At 42.0% G+C, this 21,560-nt stretch overlaps 1 protein-coding gene across 4 annotated transcripts in view; it reads left to right on the top strand.

Moving 5' to 3' along the window:
* The window catches only part of cntnap5a (contactin associated protein family member 5a), a 378,624-nt gene that overhangs the window by 254,499 nt on the left and 102,565 nt on the right, over window positions 1-21,560 (top strand). For all 4 annotated transcript variants that reach the window (XR_004931318.1, XM_012878430.3, XM_036138728.1 and 1 more), the window contains one exon: window positions 19,779-19,885. Coding sequence is in view for 3 of the 4 variants with exons in the window: in XM_012878430.3 (XP_012733884.3) it covers window positions 19,779-19,885 (107 nt within the window). In the remaining variant the exon portion in view is untranslated. The remainder of the gene's footprint in view (window positions 1-19,778; window positions 19,886-21,560) is intronic.

Below are 21,560 nucleotides of genomic sequence, written 5' to 3'. Positions count from 1 at the left end.
CACGGAACTTCTCTGCATGAAACTTCCCCCCTGAACTTTTCCTAATCATTCTAAAACAAGAGCTGTAGAGTGAGCCATGCAGGCTGCCTTTCCTTAAGGTGCTGGCAGTTTGGTGGATAATTGGCTCATAAAATATTCATGACATACATGTAAAGAACCAGTTGAGTATGTACACACTGAATCGACAGTCTAACATTGGCATTTAGATAGTCACGTCTGTGCACCTGAAAAACAAAAGTCCAACATTCTTTGTCTTTCGCTATGTTTTCCTATATGTTCCCACCCAAAGTCATTAAGAGTTGTACTTTGTCAGCTGCTGCTGGCTCTGTATGGGGAATCACATTAAACTTTGTCTTGAAACAACTGTTTGTGTAAAGTCAATATACAAGTTACTGTGCTGTAAGACAGCAAGGTTTGCCCTATTCTGCTGCTTCTTTTACTCCTACTTGTTATTGCTAAAAACATTAAAGTATTTTTAAAAGGTAACACAGGAATTAAGAACTTTATAAACAACAAAATGTAACAGATTATATAAACAATATGAACCATTACCTGGAACAATCTCAATTAGAACAACTGTTGAAACATTTGGCTATTTTTCTGTCTCTACAAATTATCCTGTTTATTTATAATAAGAGGGAAATGCCCCCAAATAAGTCAAAAGTAAGTGAGAAAAGAATTTGTTTATACTTCTCTTAAGCTACAGGCTTTTTATGGAAATGTTATTCTTTCATTTAAAGAAACTGAAATTGATTTAATGACAGAATCAATGTATCAATGTATGATGTGAGAGTTTGGAAATACAATATGGGCTTAATAGACTGGTCAAAAGTCCACTAACACCATTGAGATCTGCCTTTTATTGCATTGTCAAAGTGTGCAGTTAATTTGAAATCATTTAACTGAGGAAGTTGGCCTTGAAGAGAAAGCACATTTACATTAATTACTGCAGTGGTATAAATGAAAGCTCACACAAAAATCTGGTAAAATGGGTTTAACCTTTTGCAACATTGGAAGTTGGCAACTCCCTGCCACTTTCAATATGGTGTACAGTTCTGCTCATAAGTTTACATATGCTGGAGAAACTAGATATTTGGCTATTTTTCAGAGCATATCAATGACAACACAAAATTATTTTAGTGGTTTAGTGGGAATGTGAAGACATTCATTGTCAAACAACTGTTTACTCTTTTTAAATTATAATAACCCATTCATCCATCCATCCATCCATCCATTTTCCAAACCGCTTAATCCCTCATGGGGTCGCGGGGTTGCTGGTGCCTATTCCCAGCGTTCACTGGGCGAGAGGCGGGGTACACCCTGGACAGGTCGCCAGTCTGTCGCAGAAATTATAACAGTAACTGAATTTCTACCTACCTGTAATGTTGCTGCCTGAAGGCTGCACTCTAAGCATTTCCTGGTTCCTTCTCCTCCAGTGCAGCCCTGATTAGGCACACCTGTCAGGCTTTAATCAACCATGGACTTGCTCCACCTGCTCACCCTGCTATAAAGCTCACCTCAGTCTGTTCCTCGTCGCCGGCTCGTCTTCAGTCATCCGAACACCACGCCATGTCTAGTTCCTGTCGGTCTCCAGATCCTGCTCTGTCTGCTCCGGTCCGATTCCGTCAGCCAGCTCCTGCACCCTACAACTCCGTCTGGTAAACTGGCTCTGGCTCTCATCATCTACTACCCGCTGTTGCAATAAACTCTCAAAGTCAAGTCAAATCATGACAGAACGAGCCGGCCAAAGGATAAACCCGAGCACACACAGAGCTTGGTGCAGGAGCTGGCAGGATTCTGCTCCACTTCCCCCGTCCGGGATCTCCATTGGTTCTGCCCGCCTCTAGTCCGTCTGCCGGGATCGCCGTCCGCGACGCCCACCTCTGGTTCGTCTGGGTTCCGGCGCTCTCAAAGGTTCTGCCGCTCGCTGGGTTCCTGCGCTCACAAGGGGTCCTGCGTTCACAAGGTTCCTGCGTTCACAAGGTTCCTGTGCCCTAAAGGTTCCTGCGCCTTAAAGGTTCCTGCGCCCTAAAGGTTCCAGTTTTTTTTTTTTTTGTTGCCCGCCATCCAGAGCCCCCCTCCAGCCCCCCAGGGTAGGAGGTTCTGGGTCGTCTGGAAGCCGCCCTTGGGGGGGGGGTTAATGTCATGATGCAGCCTGAAGGCTGCACTCTAAGCATTTCCTGGTTCCTTCTCCTCCAGTGCAGTCCTGATTAGGCACACCTGTCAGGCTTTAATCAACCATGGACTCGCTCCACCTACTCACCCTGCTATAAAGCTCACCTCAGTCTGTTCCTCGTCGCCGGCTCGTCTTCAGTCATCCGAACACCATGCCTGTCTAGTTCCTGTCGGTCTCCAGATCCTGCTCTGTTTGCTCCGGTCCGATTCCGTCAGCCAGCTCCTGCACCCTACAACTCCGTCTGGTAAACTGGCTCTGGCTCTCATCATCTACTACCTTCTGTTGCAATAAACTCTCAAAGACAGCTCTGTGTGTGTGGGTGCTGTGTCCGGGTTCATCCAAGTCAAATCATGACACTACCTAAATGACCCTGATCGAAAGCTGACATACCCTGATGATTTTGGCCTGATAACATGAACACAAATTGACACAAACAGCTCTGAATGGCTACTAAAGGTAACCAACCACACCTAACTAATTAGTGTGTGTGTATAAATGGTCTGTGTGTTTCTGGGCTCCTGATAGACCCTTTTTATCCAGTGCTGCTCTGACATTTCTGGTTTCTGAGCCATGGAGAAAGCAAAAAAAATGTCAAAGGTAATTGTGCTGTATAAAACAGGAAATGGATGTAAAACATATCCAATGAACTGAGAAAGCCCAGTAGTAGCGTTCAAAATCAAATTAAGATGTTGAAAGTGACGGATTCTGTTGAAACCTTATCTCGGTCAGGTAGACCAACAAAAGTTTCAGCTACAACTGCCAGGAAAATTGTTTCAAAGAGAAATACACAAATAACTTCAGCTAAAATAGAGGACTTTGGAAATAAAAAAAAGTGACATGGCTGTTTTAAGATGCACAAGAGGCACTTGAAAAAATGGGCTGTATGCTTGAGTTGCCAGAAGAAAGCCATTACCACCCAAATGCCACAAAGTACCCCACTTACAATACGGCAAACAGCACAGAGACAAGCCTCAACATTTCTGGAACAAAGCCATTTGGAGTGATGAGACCAAAATCTATTTTTTTGGCTACAACCATAAATGCTACATTTGGAGATGAGTCAATAAGGCTTATGATGAAAGGCATACCATTCCTACTGTGAAACAGGGAGGTGGATCACCGATCTTTTTGGGATGTGTGAGCTACAAAGGCACAGGAAACTTGCTCAAAATTGATGGCAGGATGAATGCACCATGTCAGAAAATGCTGCAGCCCGGAAACTGCACATAGGACAGACTTCGGCTATGTTCACACTGCAGGTCTTGATGCTCAATTCAGATTTTTTGCTGAAATCAGATTTTTTTTTTTTTAGGTGGCCTGCTATTAAATGCATAAAAGACGGATAAAATGTGACATGGCCCTTCAGACTACGGACACTTAATATGTAAAAAAAAAACGTGATACTTATTGGAATTAGTACGACGTGGAAATGGCACAAATCCGATTTATTTTTGGGTGATTAGATCGGAATAGGCCCTGCCATAAAAAAGTTGTATATGGGTTGCATATGGGCAATAAGATCGGAGTTGAGTCGCATTGCGAAGGTGTCAACATAGCCTTAGATGTTCCAGCCGGAAATGTCATTGGCTACAGCAGAAAAAAGTGAAGGTTCTAAACTGGCCATCAATGCAGGAAAGCCTTTATTGTCCTCAGTTAGGAATAAAAAAAACAAACATTTAAATTCAATAAGCAAAACACATTATATAAATTGATTACATACAGACTAATGTTTTCAAACCATTATTTCTGTTAAATATAATGATTTTCCACATACAACTAATGAAAACCTAACATTTTGGATTAAAATATTACATCACATCATTAAAAAAAGAATTACAGAAATTTGGGCTTAATGAAAAGTATTTTTAGTACCTGCTTAAAGGTGTTTTTCTAAAGGTACTTTTAATCTGACAAATGAGACCCGTTGGAATATATGTCCTGATTTATTTACTATAACTATAAAGTCAACTCAATGCAATTATATAGCTGGATTGAAATAAGTAAATTTCATATCTACTAATTAAACCCTAGTTATAATAGAATGCAAGTAAGGTCACATGTTGTGCCAGCTGGTAAAATATTTTCTCAGGATGTGGAAGGCATCATAATACGTAATATAAGTGTAGAAAAGTGGTCAGTCATTGTATTGTCCATCAACCTATAGCACCATAACTTCAGAGATAGTTCAGGATAATCTAAATCAAACTAACTAACTAAAAACCTTTAAGCCTAGTCTTAAAAGTAGACAGGGTGTCTGTCTCACAGACTAAACCTGGGAGTTGGTTCCACAGGAAACCAACCATCAAGCATGAAAACTAAAAGAGCTGCCTACCATTCTACTTTTAGAGAGAAACCATCAGTAGACCTGTAGTCCAAGAGCAAAGTACCATGCTAGATATATATGGAACAGATCTGTGAAATATGGTGAAGCTTGATTTATTTAAGGGCTTTTTAAGAATTCTATTGTAGATTGAACAGGGAACCAATGAAGGGACACTAAAATAAGAGAAATATGATCTCTTTAATTCTCATCACAGCTCTTTCTGCAGCATTTTGCATAAGCACTGAGGTCAGTCCTCCACAATATATCGCAAGTATACAGTCATTACAATAGCAGTGTGTGCAAAATTAAACCACAAATCACTGCTTGGAATGCAATAATTGTTGGCTATTAAATTCCAGTTTCATGCACACTAATTTATTCAGCTGGTTAGATTGAATATCAGGCTGCTTTCAAACAGGATGTGGGTGGTGGTGGGGGGGGGGGGCTGAGCCCCTCTTCAAAACCCATTACTTTGTATTTTTAGGGCCATGCTGCATAGAGCTGACCGCCGAGCACCTGGTTCAGTCTCTCTTTATTTTAGAGCATCCAATCAGAAATAATCATGCACGCCATGCGTGTCTGTGGAAACCTGAAGGTTGTTTTTTTATTGATTTTAATTTGTGAGTGGTGTAATAGCGTGCCACACGTGACTGTACTGAACGTGGTTTATGCTCAACAGCTGAACAAACCAAAACACTTGCAACTGGACTCTAGTGTTGCTGCTCACTTTCTTCTTCAGCTCATAATCAGTGAATGATAGTTGGGTACAAAATTATTTGGCTTGGGCAGATTTAGATTTTAACTTATTTCTAGTCAACTGAAAAGTGTGCTTTTGAAAGGAAATGAGAAAAAAAGACGTCTCACTGACCATAATATATAAACATACAAGGACGTTTTAATACACTCTATACATACTGCAAAAATGTAAACAGTCATACTCAGTAAATTAGAAGAAGCTTTTGTCAGATGCCTTTTGAAAACAAATTTTATGGCGGTATTAAACATATTTTTCACTAAGCCTATGTTTCTGTAGTAAAAATGTTTTTTTATTACTCTGATATAATATTCTAATCTTAAATGTTGTATTTTACTGAAAGTGGAAAAACGTCATAATTAACATGAATAAGAGCTTTAAAGCAGCTATCTGTGTGTAATTTATCTATAAAATGTGTTTCAGTAAGTGAACTGTGTTAGTGAAATGAAAGAACTTTTCAATACTAATTATATAGATGAGATGAAAAGTGCAGCTGTTGGACAAAAGTTGGACAAAACAGCTCCAAATGTAGGAACTCTCTGCAGAGAACCTGTCATCTCAGTCATCTAAAACAGGCCGTGTGCTTCTGTGTAAATAGCTACGTTTACATGGACAAAAGTAATTTGACTAAAGGGCTGATCGGAAGAAAGTTGCGTCATGTAAGCAGACCAATTAAAATATTGTGATCGGATTAAGCTCAATCGGAGTGCAATTATAAGGCTCAAGTTATTCCAAATGTGGCAAAATGACCCAAGTGCGCATGTGCACCCGATGTAAAGGTGGAAATACGTTGAGAAGCAAAACTGTAGTGGCTCCCGTTACAACCTTTCTATTCAAAACATTAAAAAAGCTCAAAATTATTATTTATTCAGTAATGTTTCAACTGTAATTACAACCTCTTGGAAGTCCAGCCTGGACCCTCAGAAGACAAACAAACTTGTACAATACTGCATTGTTTACTATTTTTGTTGTTCAGCAAAGACGGACGGATGGACGGACGGACGGACGGACGGGGGGGGGGGGGGGGTGGGGGGGTGATAACTGCTTATTTCAGAGTGATTTTATTCCAAATGAAGCCAGGTGCATATAAACACACATTAAGATCGGATTAATTGGATTGTAAACGGTACAATCCAATTATTGTTTGGTTTTTAATCTTAATACATTTCAATCCAATCGTAAAAGTTTGTGCATGTAAACATAGCCATTGTTAGCCAGTCACCAAACTGATGATTTATTTAGTTTTCAACAAGCTCACTGTACTGAAGACTGAGGCTGATTCGGTTATGTTGAATATGGATAAACAATCACTCCAGGGTGTCGGGTTAGAACAGCTGATATATATGTCCAGGTGAGTTAGTGAAAGAAAAATTGTCTGAGTCCATTATTGAGCTTTACTTCCTTTTAATTAGCTCCTGAGGTTCAGCCATACATATAAAGGCACGTGTGATGGGTTCAAGTGAATGTGTATGTGTGTGTGTGTGTGTGTGGTTTTCTACAAAGATAAACAAAGAGAAATTACGAGAATTTGTCTGTAAATTATTTCACAATAAACCAAATATCCAGAAATGAATAAATGTCTTCAAACATCACCACAGACTAATAACTGGCCGATATCCAACCCCGAAAATGTAAACAATAATAATAATAAACCCTGCGTTTCAACAGGAAAAGGTAACAGCTGCATCATTCAAACGAGCTCAATAGCTTAATGCTAACAGCTAACCTTTAGCTCTCAATAATACAAGTAAACGGCACTAAACAACCATAATATTCGACAGGACACAGTACAATACAGCTCTCAGACATTTACGAAACCGAACTAAACCAACAACAATATTACTTACGTTCATTGGACGCACACAATAGAACGAAGTAAACGAAGTCAGCCTTGAGAGCCGCACCACTCAATGCTCAGATCCATATACAAGATGTAACAAATATGAACGTGAAGCCATCTAGTGGCTGAAATAAAATACTACATCTAAAACACTGATAAGGAACCTAAACTAGAGGGCTGAAAACAAATAATTAACAGTCTTTTGTACAGCCGCCCCCAAATTTGACACTCAAATTTGACCAGTAGGTGTATTAATCATCTGGAGGTAGAGCATGCAGCTTTATGAGGCGAACAACTGGCCGAGTGTAGGTCCTGCCTTTAACTTGAACCACAGCTGTTCTACGCGTCCGTCTGCTCCAGGTATGACACTTGTCACTGTTCCTACTTGCCAGAGGGCTCTTGGTGTCTGTTGGTCAACAATCAGCACTATAGTGCCTACAGTGATGTCATCCTTTTCTGTTTGCCATTTCTGTCTGGCTTGTAATGTCGGAAGAAAGTGGCGGATGTAATGCTTCCAGAAGTGATCTGTTAAAACCTGAGAATGTTGCCACCTTTTTCGACTTAAAAGTTCAGACTCGGGATAGACCACTTGTGGAAGGGAGGAGTCCAGCCGCCCCATCAACAAACAGTTGGGCGTGACTGGATCTGGATCAGCCAGATCAGATGAAACGTAACCCAAGGGCCTGGAGTTGAGAATACCCTCTATTTCAATAAGAACTGTTCTCAACACCTCCTCTGGCACTGACTGAACTCCAAGAGCGATCCGGAGAGCGTTCTTTACTGATCTAACCTCTCGCTCCCAAGACCCACCAAAATGCGGAGCGTTTGGGGGATTAAAGCGGAAGTGAATCTGTTGAGCAGCAAGTTGGTCCTTCACTGCTTGTTCCAGGGCACTGAAGGCTTCTTTAAGTTCTTTATCTCCACCTTTGAAATTAGTTCCCTGGTCTGAAAGGATCTCATGAGGCTTTCCTCTTCGAGATATAAAACGTCTGAGTGACATTAGGAAGGAATCGGTGTCCATATTTGGGAGGAGGTCTAGATGGACAGCTCGGGTGGTAAGGCACTTATACAGGATGCCCCACCTCTTTTCGTTGCGACGTCCCTCCTTTATCATCATTGGACCAAAGCAGTCCACCCCTGTGGAATAGAAAGGTGGTTTGTAAAGCCTCAAACTGGAGGGTGGAAGATCTGCCATCCTTGGGACTTGAGGGCTGCCTCGCCATTTCCTGCAGTCCACACAGTTATGCTGGTGCTTCCTGATGGCTTCTCTCCCTCTAAGTAGCCAGTATTTTCTTCGCAGCTCAGCAAAAACACGCTCTGCTCCAGGGTGGTTTAGCTGTTTGTCATAATGTTGGATCAGGAGTTTGGAGACAGGGTGAGATGACGAGAGTAAAATGGGATGGCGCACATCTGGGCCTAGGCTTTCACATCGGCGGAGCCTACCTCCAACACGGATTAGACCTGAGGTCTGATCATATTCAGGGGCGAGTGTGAGCACTCTACTGGTGGATGGAAGAGCCTTTCCCGATTTGAGTAACATCATCTCCTCTGGGAAGCTTTCAACCTGAGCCTGTCTGAAAAGAGCAAACTCAGCCTTGTGATAGTCATCAGCAGTGGGAGACTTGTCACTAGCCTCTCCATCGAGTACTCTTGCAGTTGCTTCTAGGAGCTCTTGAAAGGTGTTAAACTGCTGAATGTCAGGAAGAGTTAGTTGTGGGAAGTTAGTTAAACCACAGAATACTGGGTTCCTCAATTCCTCCGTTTCCTCCATAAAGTGGTCAGTTGGTGATTCAGGCCACTGGTCAGATGCTTGCATGAGGAAGGATGGTCCGTGATTCCAACGACTTTTTTCAGTCAGTTGGGCTAAGGTTTTCCCTCTGGTGATATCGTCTGCTGGGTTGGAAGCAGAATCGATGTAGCGCCAGGATTTGATATCTGATAATTCCTGTATCTCTGCAACCCTTGTACCTACAAACACTTTATATCTGCAGGAATTGGATTTGAGCCAGTTGAGTACTGTGGTGGAATCAGTCCAGTACATCACATTTTGGATCTTGATGGTGAGTTCTTTCAGCAGCACTGAAGCTAACTGTGCTCCAGTTAAAGCACCACATAACTCGAGTCGAGGTATCGATAGCTGCTTCTTTGGAGCAACTCTGGATCTGGCTGCCAAGAATGCAACTTGTACCTTTCCATCCCCGTTATCACTACGCAGGTACGCCACTGATCCATAAGCACGTTCAGATGCGTCACAAAACACATGGATGGTCTGACTGATGGTACTACGATCTGTGTTGTGGTCAGTGTAGCATCTGGGTAAGGAGATCTGGGACAACTGGGGAAGCTCTTCCTCCCATGACTTCCAAGCTTGGAGCAGATCTTCAGGGAGATTGGGATCATCCCAACCTCTCTTCTTGTCCCAAAGACGCTGTACAATGATCTTAGCTCTGGTCGTATATGGAATAATGTATCCCAGAGGATCGTATTGTTGAGCAAGAAGACGGTAGATGTTGCGCATAGTTGGTTCAAGACAGTCATGGTTGTGCTGCTTATAGCAGAGCGTGTCTGACTTACACTGCCACAACAATCCAAGTGTGCGTTCTTGAGGGTTAGCTATTTGTTGTGTGAACCAAAGTGTGCTGCTCTCTGACCTTGATTCTTTGGGTAGGTGTCTGATGACAGCAGGAACATTGCTGGCCCATTCTCTGAGCTCAAATCCACCTTTCCTGAGTACTGTGTGCAGTCGATTCACCAGCTGCTTGGCCTGGTTCTCTGACTGAAGACTCTGCAGACAGTTATCAACATAGAAACAACGTTCTACTGATTGGCGGGCATCCTCCTCTGGTGCAGTGTGTTTTTGGACATGGCTTTGTAGGGCAAAGGTGGCACAACATGGACTACACGTTGTACCAAAAGGGAGCACTTGCCACTCATAGATAGTAGGTTCCTGGTCCACCTTAACATCTCTCCACAGGAAACGAAGGAAAGGTTTATCCTCATCCAGCAGGCGCACCTGATGAAACATCCCCTTCACATCACTGCTGATAGCCACGGGGTGCTCTCGAAACCTAAGGAGTACTCCCAGAAGACTGGCTCCAAGTGTGGGCCCAGGAAGAAGGTGATTATTGATGCTCTGCTCATTAAAGATGAAGGAGCAATTGAAGACTATTCTGTACTTTCCATTGTGTTGAACAATGTGGTGTGGAATGAACCATGAATAGTTGCTCTCCTTTGCCTTGGTTGGGGTTATAGGCTTGACGTAACCAGCATCAATGAGCTTGTGGATTTCTCTGGAGTAAATGGTAGCTTTCTCCGGGTCTTTTACCAGCCGTTTCTCTGTCCCACGCAGCTGTGGTAAGACAGCTTCTTTAGGTGCATGGAGAGGTGGGAAGTCCCTTTTCCACAACAATGGCGTAGCATACCTGTTCACACCATCAACCATTACTCTGGTGGTCTTATCTTCTAGTATGCGAACTGCCTCTAAATCTTCTCTTGACCTGGTGATCAATTGTTCGCTCCTGTATGGCAGCGTATCTAACTGCCACAACTTTTCCACATGACTTAGAAGCTCTGCTTCCGGTGGAATGCACTTAGTGAAGAGGCACTGTTGTGGAGACAGTTGATGGCATAACAGACTTGTGGGGCCTTGTAAAGTCCATCCTAGTCTGGTACAAACTGCTGCAGGCCCACCTGGTGGACCGAGACGTACTGGTTCCACTGGCGTAACTAGATGTGGGTAATCTGACCCTATCAGCAACAATGGCTGGGCACCTTTAATGGATGGCAGTGGAACGTCTCTGAGATGGCGATACTTTTCCTTCAGAACTTCAACTGGGTAGGTATGGCAGGATAAGTTTAGCTGTTTGGCTGTGAAAGCTTTGTTGACCTGGTATAACTTACTAGGCTGTGAAGCAGGAGCAACTGAGAAGGAGACAGTGGCACCGTTAATGGTACAGACTTCTTGCCGGACGGTACGAAGTGTGAGATCTTCAGGATTCCCTTGAAGACCCAGGCTAAGAGCAGCATCATGTAGGAGTATTGTGCGCTCTGATCCATCATCCAGTATTGCGTAGGTCTCCAGTACCTTTGGACCGCTCTGGAGTATGACACGGCATAACTTGAGTAACACTTGGTTGTTTCTGGCTGGCCGATCAACGTACAGTGTATCTGAAACAGAACTCACTAGGCATGTGCTCGGCTGAGGTGGTTGAGGTTCGACAGGTGCTGTGATCATTTGGCTGGCATTAACCTCGTGCAGGATATCCAGATGTTTCCTCTCACATTGTTTGCACTTGGCTTTAAGATTGCACCTGACAGCCTGATGTTCCCGTCCGCAACGCCAGCATCGTCTGTTTGCTTTAATCCACTCTGTCCTCTGCTCTACTGACAGGATTTTGAAGGTGCTGCACTGGTTCAAATAATGAAGCTCTGTATCGCAGAAGGGACAGTATTTCTTTGGCTTGTCCTGAGAGAGCTCTCTCACAGCTGGAGTCCTATCTGATTTCATCTTTGACTGAGGAGACTGACTGCCAAGTAGAATCGCTGTAGATCTTTGTGACTTGTAGTCAGGACGTCGGCTCTTGGGTGGAGCTTGTCTCTCTCTATTGAAGGTACTGCTGTATTGATCACCACTAACTTGAACTCGTACTTCGTACTCAAGCCAGTCAGCCAGATCAAGCAGGGTTGGAACTGGAGTATGAACAGGGTTCACAAATCTATGAAATTGTGCTCTTAGGTCATGTGGCAACTTCACTAGGAGACGAGAGACATGTGATGCACATCTCAGTTCTGTCCATCCTTGGTTTCCAAGTTGCTGCAGCATTCCTACTAAGGCTCGAACTTGAAGGGCAAAAGACTTAAATGCTTTAATGTCCCCAGGTCGGATATTAGGTCCATCCATTAAATCAGAAATCCTCTTCAGCGCCAGCTGCTGTGGTTGACCATACATCTCAGTGAGTGCTCTTATAGTGTCTGTAAATGGGAGCGGACTGTTACTGTATGAGTCGGCTATAAGTAGCGCCTCTTCACATTTGAGATGATCTGTGAGTATTTGAAACTTAAAATGCTCTGGAGCATCATATGGGAGTAAGTTGTCGAGGGCTAGTTTCAATCTGGCAAACTCACGAGGGTCCTCGGATTTGAAGTAAGGGATAGTTGGTTTGGGACCATGGTAGTACTCTAGCGTTGAGGATTTACCAAAGGAAGGATTTAGGTGGGGGGAATGTTGGCGGTCAGATGGATATCTGTCTCCCCGACCTCTCTCTCTGTCACAGTCATAGCGTGGTGCCTGGTAATCATCATGGCGATCCCTGTAATCAGAAGATCGTCCCCTCTCTGTTCCATAGTAGCGGCTATCATGGCGAGCACTTGGACTACTTGGTCGGTTGGGCCTCATTGGGCCATATTCGTCACTGTGGTCTGGGTGACTTGACTTGAATGGAGAGACACCATAATAATGGTGAGATCTGTCCTCATGGTGATAGGGCTCATTATAGCGATCGTAGTCATCCTCATTGTTGGAATAATACTTGACATCAGAGTTGGATGCTGCTTTAAAATGAGGCCTTTTGCTATCACATGACTTATCACAAGCTTTACGGTGTGATTTACACTCTCTTTGATGTGACGACTCTGGTTCCAGACGATCATCAACATCAAAATCCATAGGCTTGACTTGGGAGAAGGGAGATGAGCTTCGAGATGTTGCAGAGGAAGCGTCATCTTTGCTGATTAATCCCACTTCCTGCAAACAGCGGTCAAGGTCCTCAATGTGGTCACGTCGGTGGCTTTGTGGAGTTGGAGGAACATCATTAATCACCGATGGGGCACTTACTGCCTGACGTGGGCTTATGTGGCCACTAGATGGCGTCGGCTTACTTGTAGGTGCTGGTGTAGTAGATGTGTCCTCTTCCCTGCGCTTGGATTGTGACTGAGGTTTTGATATCTGTCCAGGAGATTGTTGGATTATATCTGTAAGACGCTGGACCTCTCTGCGTAGTTGGTCGCTTTCCTCTCTCATGCTTTTAAGATATCTGAGCACTTCAGATGAAGATGGCTGCTCCTCTTCAGTAAGGTGGTGCCTTGGTGTATGGCTGACCTCATAATTCTGGAAATATGATGGTATCTGCCTTGATCTTTGCGGGCGGTTTATTTCTCTCACATTTCTCTCATATGACCTTGACATATTGACTGTAGTGGTTGCTTACTCCGGCTCGAAGGACCAAAATTGTACTGAAGACTGAGGCTGATTCGGTTATGTTGAATATGGATAAACAATCACTCCAGGGTGTCGGGTTAGAACAGCTGATATATATGTCCAGGTGAGTTAGTGAAAGAAAAATTGTCTGAGTCCATTATTGAGCTCTCAGACATTTACGAAACCGAACTAAACCAACAACAATATTACTTACGTTCATTGGACGCACACAATAGAACGAAGTAAACGAAGTCAGCCTTGAGAGCCGCACCACTCAATGCTCAGATCCATATACAAGATGTAACAAATATGAACGTGAAGCCTCACAATTACATGTATTTCTACCATAGGCAAGGGAACTTCTTTCAGTTATAAATTAACAGAATCTTACTTCAATAAACACAAACTAACCCACTAACAGATCGCTGGACCATTCTCCCTCAGGGTTTTTTCTAATGGGCAGTTTTCATAATTCCGTCAATTACTGTAAGTTGCCCAGGTGGTGTGGCAGCAAAGCACCCCACATCTTTGTCTGATATTAAAGGGCCCATATCATGCAAAATCAACTTTTTTGAGCATTTAGCTATGTCATGACGCTCTTCCTTTATCAAAATTCCTGACGCTATTTCTTCATCAAAATCATGTTTGATTCATGTATGTCTAAAGAATCCTTGTGAATTCTGCTGTCTGTTGTGCTATTACACACTGTTTTAAGTTATTTAATGTTTACTAAATAACTCTCAGTCTATTAGGTATTGTCTGGTGAATATCAGCCCAAACAGCTGATGTTAGGACAATAGTTGAAAGGGTGATTCAAGAACTGGCGATCTTTTAACAGCAAACTCTGCACACATGAACAATAAGGAGTGAAAACTTCTCTTCAAGTTCAAGAATTTATTAACAGAAATAAAATGAACATCCAGTGAACCCCACTATACAATGCTGTTTATTTGAAATAACACTATATTTCAGTTCAGCAAATCCTCTCTACTAGGCTAGTGAGACTTAACTGAAACTACTAAACAAAATCAAGATAAGAAGAAGCTAAGAAACCATGTACTTTGTTATGCAAGCACACCCGTTTGATTATGAAGATTATTATTAATTATAATTGGCAATTATAATTCAATAATATATCATTTAAAATCAAAATATATTGAAATTTTATTCAAATAGTTGTGATCCAGGGCTATGAGCCTGAAATGATTAGCACTAACAATTGGTTTATTAATTAGCAGTTATGAACTTATATATATATATACCGGAAAAGTGTTATTTACCAGTTGTTGACTGGTTAGACTTATCCAGCAAACGTTGATAACTTTAATTATAATTGCAATTAGAGTTTTAATCCTTACTCCTTCATTACAAGCCAATGAAAATGTCTCAGTTTATTAATTTATTAACTCAAAAGGAGATAATTCGATAACTCTTCAAGACCATTCAATTTCTGACTCAAAATAATCACAAACACCTACAATTTCACAAGCTGTTATTTATTAATCTAATAATTCCTTGTTCCAGCAATTATTCTGCTTAATAAAACACTAGGAAACACTATTCCCTACCCAATACAAAATGCCCAATAGAAAATGCAAAGAAAACAAATGAAAATAAAGTCAGTCTAAATGGAATAATTGAGAGGTAGCAATGCTTAAATCAATTCACAGTTGATTAGAAACCTTATTGACATCAACATTAACCATCACAATCAACATGTCAGCACTTTGACAGCATTGAAAGAACACGGGCTAAATAGCTCTTAGGTAGGAAAACTGGTGTACCGAAACAGACCTGAAGCCAAGATGGGGAACGATTCTGCCAAAACTAGCCGCTAGCAATGTTCATGCACGGTTAGCTTCTAACTCCTAGTAGTGCCTGTAGCACTCAGCTAACGGCAGCTGAGCTTTCAGGCTGCTTGGGCCCTTAGCCAAGATGGCGACCACATGTCGTGCGTAAAATAGCGGCTCCGAGGTCCCAACTAACTCACTAGCCTAGCATGTTTGAACGGTGGTACCAGTTGAGTGAAAGGCTTCAACAAAGTACGGGAAATCCGAACAGAGGAAGACAAAGAGAGAGAGAGAAAAGGGGAGAAATATGGAAAAGAGATCTAATTTCAGCCGATTGGCATGGCCAGTTTATCATCAACAAAACTCACACAGCAAAAATCACTTATAATGCACGCACACTTTGGAAATAATCAGCACAGTTAAACAAACTCCCTTTGGAGTACTTCAGCATTAAAAAAAAATATTTCCTAATATGTTCTGCCGAGGCACACAATATCACCTTATGGGTGGAAAAAGGGAAACAAAAAAAAGGAAAATCCTTTTTATTTTGGTGTTGATCCGGTAAGAATCAGCCATATGGGCGGCCGACAGAGGACTTGGTCCTTCAAAGGATGCAGCCCCTGAATTCGGAGACACTCTTTAACACATGCCTGGAATGACAATACAACTGCTGTAGTTCCTAAAGGATTAAATAAGCAAAAAAAACAATAAGAAAAAAACCAACAACAGAGCAACAGTTCAGGTTCTATTTGTATGGCTTTAGAGTCGCTAGGCAATTTAGGACATGAACATCTGTTGGTCCCTTTAGTTTCTTAATACCATCACTCACTGGACTGGAGGTGCAGTGCAGTTTACTTCATGTCAGGATTTGTCTTTGATGAACCCAGAACCACACACACAGGACTAAAGTTGAGGAGTTTTATTGACAGGTTTGATGGGATGGTGGGTGATGTAACCAGTGATCCAGGAATACACAGGAACAGGGGTGCAGATGAAGGCAGGAGCTGACGGCCCAGAGTGAGAGACTAAAAGGTCCACGACAGGCAGTAATGTCCACAGCTTCTCTGAGACGACAGGCAGACTTCAGAGTTACAAGAGACAGCTGGCAGGGTACAGAGCTTCATAGAGTTAGCTGGCAGGACTAACCTTAAATGAGAAAACACAAAGCAGGGTTCCAAAGGCAACCCCAGGTGACTGTCATGGAGAGGGTGTTAAATGATGACAAACCGGCAAAGGAGTGACAGCAGAGTGAGGCTTAAGTAGGGAGGCTGGCAGGTGAAGTGAGTCTGGCTAATTAGTGGCTGGCAGGTGTGACTAACTACAGCGGGAGTGAAGGGAAGACTGAGTGGGAGTGGTAAGAGGAAACTGAACTAACCATAACAAAAGCCAGAACCTAACTAGACCCAGACAGGAGGAAGAACTGAAAAATAGTAAATAAAGACCCAAATCAAAACTGAACCCTGACACTTCACAACTTCCCAATACCTCATTTGGCTGATTTAAGTCGCGTACAAACAAAATCAGGTATTTACATCCGGACTCTTCAGGTTGAAAAGGGGATGTGCTCAGGTGTCAGACTGTCTAAAGCAGATGACTACTTATCTGCAGTTTCTTTATGTTTAAACACTACAGGAACACATTCACATGAAGTAATCATACACTTTAATTTGGCACAATAAGGAGTTTAAATCTGCAATCTTTAGAGTGTTGCAGCAGCCATATTGGATTTTGCGCTTGAGGTTCCTCTGGACGAGCCCACTCTTCAGGTCAGAAGAGCGTCTCCTCTGACAAGAGAAAAACATGCAAATGTTCCTTAGCATCAACTGAGATTTACATGTTTGAGTCAAAGACATAGTAGTCACATTACAGAACATGTAAATTACTGTGCAATTTCGTGAATATTTCAGACAAACCGCCAGAGAAGTTAAAGTGTGGAAATAGACAATAGCAAAAACTGGAATTATCAAGTTAAAGAGCTGCAATGTGCGGTACTCTGGGAACCTGATGTTCATGTTGTGTTTATTTTAAAAGATTTATTGAAGAGGACATAGGTGACAGGTAGGCATGGATGACTGGTAATGGCAGAGCCGACCAGGTGATGAAGGCAGAAACAGACCAGACCAGGACATGTAGGCAGAGACAAACTTGACCAGATGCTCCAGGCAGAGAGATTTGAACAGAAACAGCCATTGTCCCCACCATGGCAGAATCCACAGAAACAACCTTAACCAGCCGGTGCACACAAGTACTAGTTAAGCCAACTAGCGAGGGCAGGGCGAGAACAGGTGCACAGGATCGGCAGGCAGAGTGACAAAAACCACTGGGGAACGCAGGCAGCGAGACATCATGAGACCTTCTGGCAGCGAGTGCCTGAGTCAGGCAGGTACATGTAGGCAGAGTGACAAGTGAGCTGGGTTGAGTCTGTTTAGTTGCAGCAGAAGCAGGTGGAACTAATTATGGTGAGAGGAAACGGTGCCTGGGAAGGCTGGAGAACGATCAGCCGAACAGTCCAAAAGCAAAACCCCATTTCATGACAAGAACGGTGTCATTTACGTGGATGTCCAAACAAACACTCCCTGAGAAGCTAAAGGTGTGCAAAAATACATCAGCATGTGAGAGACAGTGTAAATAATTCTCAGTTGGATCAAGAACCTGTGGAACCAGCAGTGTATTTGTAAACATGTAAACAGACCATGGACTAGGCTGGCTATTTATTTGATTCTCAGCAGGGGGCAATAGACCTCACAGCTTTGGGAAAAATGCTGTTTTCAAGTCTATTCGTTCTTGATGTAATGATCCTGAGATCTTGTAGAGGGTAACCCACAATCTCCTGCACTGACCTCACCTGCCATGCCAGATCCTTCCCCTGCTGGGCCATGCAGCTCGCTGAGACACAGGATGATTTCAATGGTAGCTCTATAAATGCTTATGAGCAGCTGAGTAGAAAATCCAGTCTGCTAGAAGAAGAAGAGCCGTTGTTGGGCCTTCTTCACCAGGTGGCAGGTATTCACAGTCCAGGAGAGGTCAGAGCTCTTGCTGGTGATTGTGGACCTCCTCTCTGCAGTGGGTCTAATCATCGCTGGATATGAGACCCACCACAGTGATGTCGTCCGCAAACTTCACAACCACATTTCTTGGGTAAATAACAGAACGATTGTGTGTGAAGAGAGCAGGGCTGTGGACACGGGCCGGTTTGTTAAATTTTTTTTTTTTTTAATGTGCAGGTTTCAAACTCTTACCAAATCCGTTGCACCAGAAATTGCATCCATTTTAATCACGGCAGCACCAGGAGGCCTCTTCAGAGATTGTACCATGCTCAGCAACATTCTCCAAATTTCAGCAGGTTGCATTTTAATAACAGATGCAGCCTGGTGGTCCCAGCACAGAGACCTTAAGGTTGATGAGGGATTTATCATAGAAAATGTTAATAGTTTTTCAAACAAATGAGTGTATAAATAAAGACCTGTGTGTATGTGAGTACAGCAGACTAAAGCCAGCTAACCAGAGGATGTTTTTTCTGATAGCTGATGTCTTTGCGACCTTCTGTGCTGCTGTGAGGACATGACATGTGAGAGTGATTACATCCCTGATATTAGCTGTCATTTCTCTTCTGTGGCCTACTTAATGACCCCTGAGTGCATGAGGAAAATTAACTTTTATCAGAGCTAATCTCCTTTTCTCTGGGTCTAATTATACCTCAGTTTACAGCTAGTGTGTGCTTAAGTGTGCTGCCTACTGTAATTTCACGTCCTGTAAGGGCAGCCGCGGACATAACAACAGAAAATAGCTTGATGGTAATTAAAGCGATTGTTGCAACCCTATCCGTGTTACGACTGGCCCGCTGTGCTGCAGTTAATAGGTGAGAGATAAAGTGTATGAAATTATAGATGCATGCTTGAAAGGCTGGCAATTATGTGAAACTGAAGGAGGCTTTAGGAAGGGACTATTAATCAGAAGATTGTGGTGTACATTTTTCTGTGGCAAAATCCCATTAACAGGCATTCTTTGAAGGTGACAGTGATGCTTTTGTGCTCAGAGAAATTGACTTTTTCAAATTTCAACTAGGCTGCAGGACCTGATACTCTTGAGTCGTTTGAGATTTTTAATTTAAGCTCAGAAAATATGAGTCATCAGCGAATTAACTTTTGGACAAGTTCCAACGCTCAACATTCGTAATAACAAAGAAGACAATAAGGCGAGACTGAAATGGATTTTTCTTACCTGTCAGGCAGAGATAGCACAAGGTCTCTGGTTTTGTGTGTTGTTTGAAACAAACAACCGACACACTGAGTTTGAGGTTAATTGTAATCAGTTGCCGCTGATCCCCCGAAAACATGAAAGCTCGACAAATAAAGATCAAAGCATAGTAAGAAGCACCTGGAGATTTTTCAATTAGTCAGCTGAAAAAAAAAAATTATTACCAACTAGTCTGATAATCAATTAATTACAAGCAATAAAGCTAAGCTCTCTCCGGTTCCAGCTTTTAAATGCTATAATTGGAGCTTCTTTGTTTTTTTATGGCATCATCATTAAGATTTCTTTTCATTTTCAGAACTAATTAGACAAAAACAAGGTCTCATTAGGATTGTAATGTTTTGTACCTGAGTTGTTCTTGCGCTCTAAAAGGGAAATAGTTGGAAAGTGAGTTGTGGAGTTGGTTTGTTGCATTAAGCTGTGGTCTTGTTCAATTTCCTCCCAGATGTCTGCCCAACCTCTGCGAACATGGTGCCCGCTGCTCCCAGACGTGGAGCTTCTTCTCCTGCGACTGCTCGGGAACGGGATACTCTGGAGCGACATGTCACAACTGTGAGCACTTTCATTTTTTCAGCCCCGTCTCAAAGCCGCCGTTACACCTCCCTCTTACTCCAGGTCTGTTGAGCCACCTCAAATTGCATTGGGCACACGCGTACGCCTGCCTTTCTCATTCTGAGCTTTCCTTGCTTTGTGCAGCTGAGAGGCGAAGCAGAAAGTTGTCCTGTTTCAGCTTGACATGACCTCACTGTTGCTACTCGGCTATATCTGCACTTCTCTTTTTTCCTGCTGCATTCTTAAATAGCTCCACACTCCAGACTGGCTGTGATTGTAGGAGTTTTCCCTTCCAGGTGTCATTTTTGACATTGCCTTGATACATGCAGTGGAGTGTTGCTGGAAAGCATGTGAATCCCCCCTCGCTCCCACCCCCTGCCCCAGAATGTTGATATCTTGTTTGTATGCAGACAGCCAGTTTTGGAGGAAACATGGCAGATAAGAACATCTGCTGCAGTAAAAATAGTCCCTTTCATCAAACTCAGCTTTTCTATCTCCAAGTCAAAGCTGGAGATTGGAAACCTGTGTACTTAAAACAGACCTCCAGTTGGTTTTTCTAGTGCTTAAAGCCTGAGTTCCTTTAAATCAAGATTAAAAACACATTTCTTTAGGATTGCCTTCGACTGATCTAATTGAACTGTATTACTGAAATATAATTAGTTTACTTTGTATTCCAACTGTTTTTACTTGTTTGCTTTTAATCTTTATTTTCCCATGTTCTATTTTGTTTCTACATTTTATTCCTGCTTGCTTTTATTCTGTTTTATTTTCCTATATTTTAATCATGTAAAGCACTTTGCATTGTCTCTGTACTGAAATGTGCTATATAAATAAATTTGCTTTTGCCTAGTAGAATTTATTTATTATCCCTTTGTTTCTCAGTCCAGCTGGTTACTGAATCGACCATGCAATCCCTTACAAACTAGCCAGGAAATATTTTTGGTGCAGTTTTATCCATACTGTTATATTTCCCCTCTGCCAGGAAGCAGCACAGAAAGCAAGCAGCTGAACTACGGCCAAAGCTCCTCCCCTTTTTAAAATTTCACCATACCATGCATTTATTTCAAACGTTCTTGTCATCTGGTCGTTCTGGTGTACAAAATAATTTACTTTTAACTACTTGAATAGAAATGGTGTCTTATCATTTGTGTATTCTAAAATCATGATGCAAAACAATGCTAAATTAGCTTCTGATTGTTAGACGGTAATATTGTGCCATTTCATTGCTCATTATGACTTCTGCAATAAAACAGAGCATCACTATTTTAAGATCTATAATACTGGGCAACCTAAATTTGGAGTTGTCTAAACAGGTAGTTATGTAAAATTGTCCTTTTTACATTTTTAAATGAGAATGCATTGAGTCAGTAAATCATAGATAAAGTATGTGCTTTAAATAAAATTAAAAGAAAAACTTCTTAATTTACTAACCATTATTATTTGGGTTTTGACCGTTAAAAATTAATAAAGAAAACATTTAAATTTTATTTCTGTTTTTCGAAAAAGAAAAAAAGTCCAAAGATAAGCTTTTATTTCAAAACATTTTTAATAAACTTTAATTTTCAACTGATTGTCTGTACGTTATCTATTAGAGTATACACTGTAATAATATATAAGCTATAATATCCATCCATCCATCCATCCGTGTAATACATAATAATCCATTTCATAGCTA

This window comes from Fundulus heteroclitus, chromosome 7 (genome assembly GCF_011125445.2).
Source record: "Fundulus heteroclitus isolate FHET01 chromosome 7, MU-UCD_Fhet_4.1, whole genome shotgun sequence".
NCBI classification, from domain to species: Eukaryota; Metazoa; Chordata; class Actinopteri; order Cyprinodontiformes; family Fundulidae; genus Fundulus; species Fundulus heteroclitus.
This window is presented reverse-complemented; position numbering and strand designations above follow the sequence as displayed.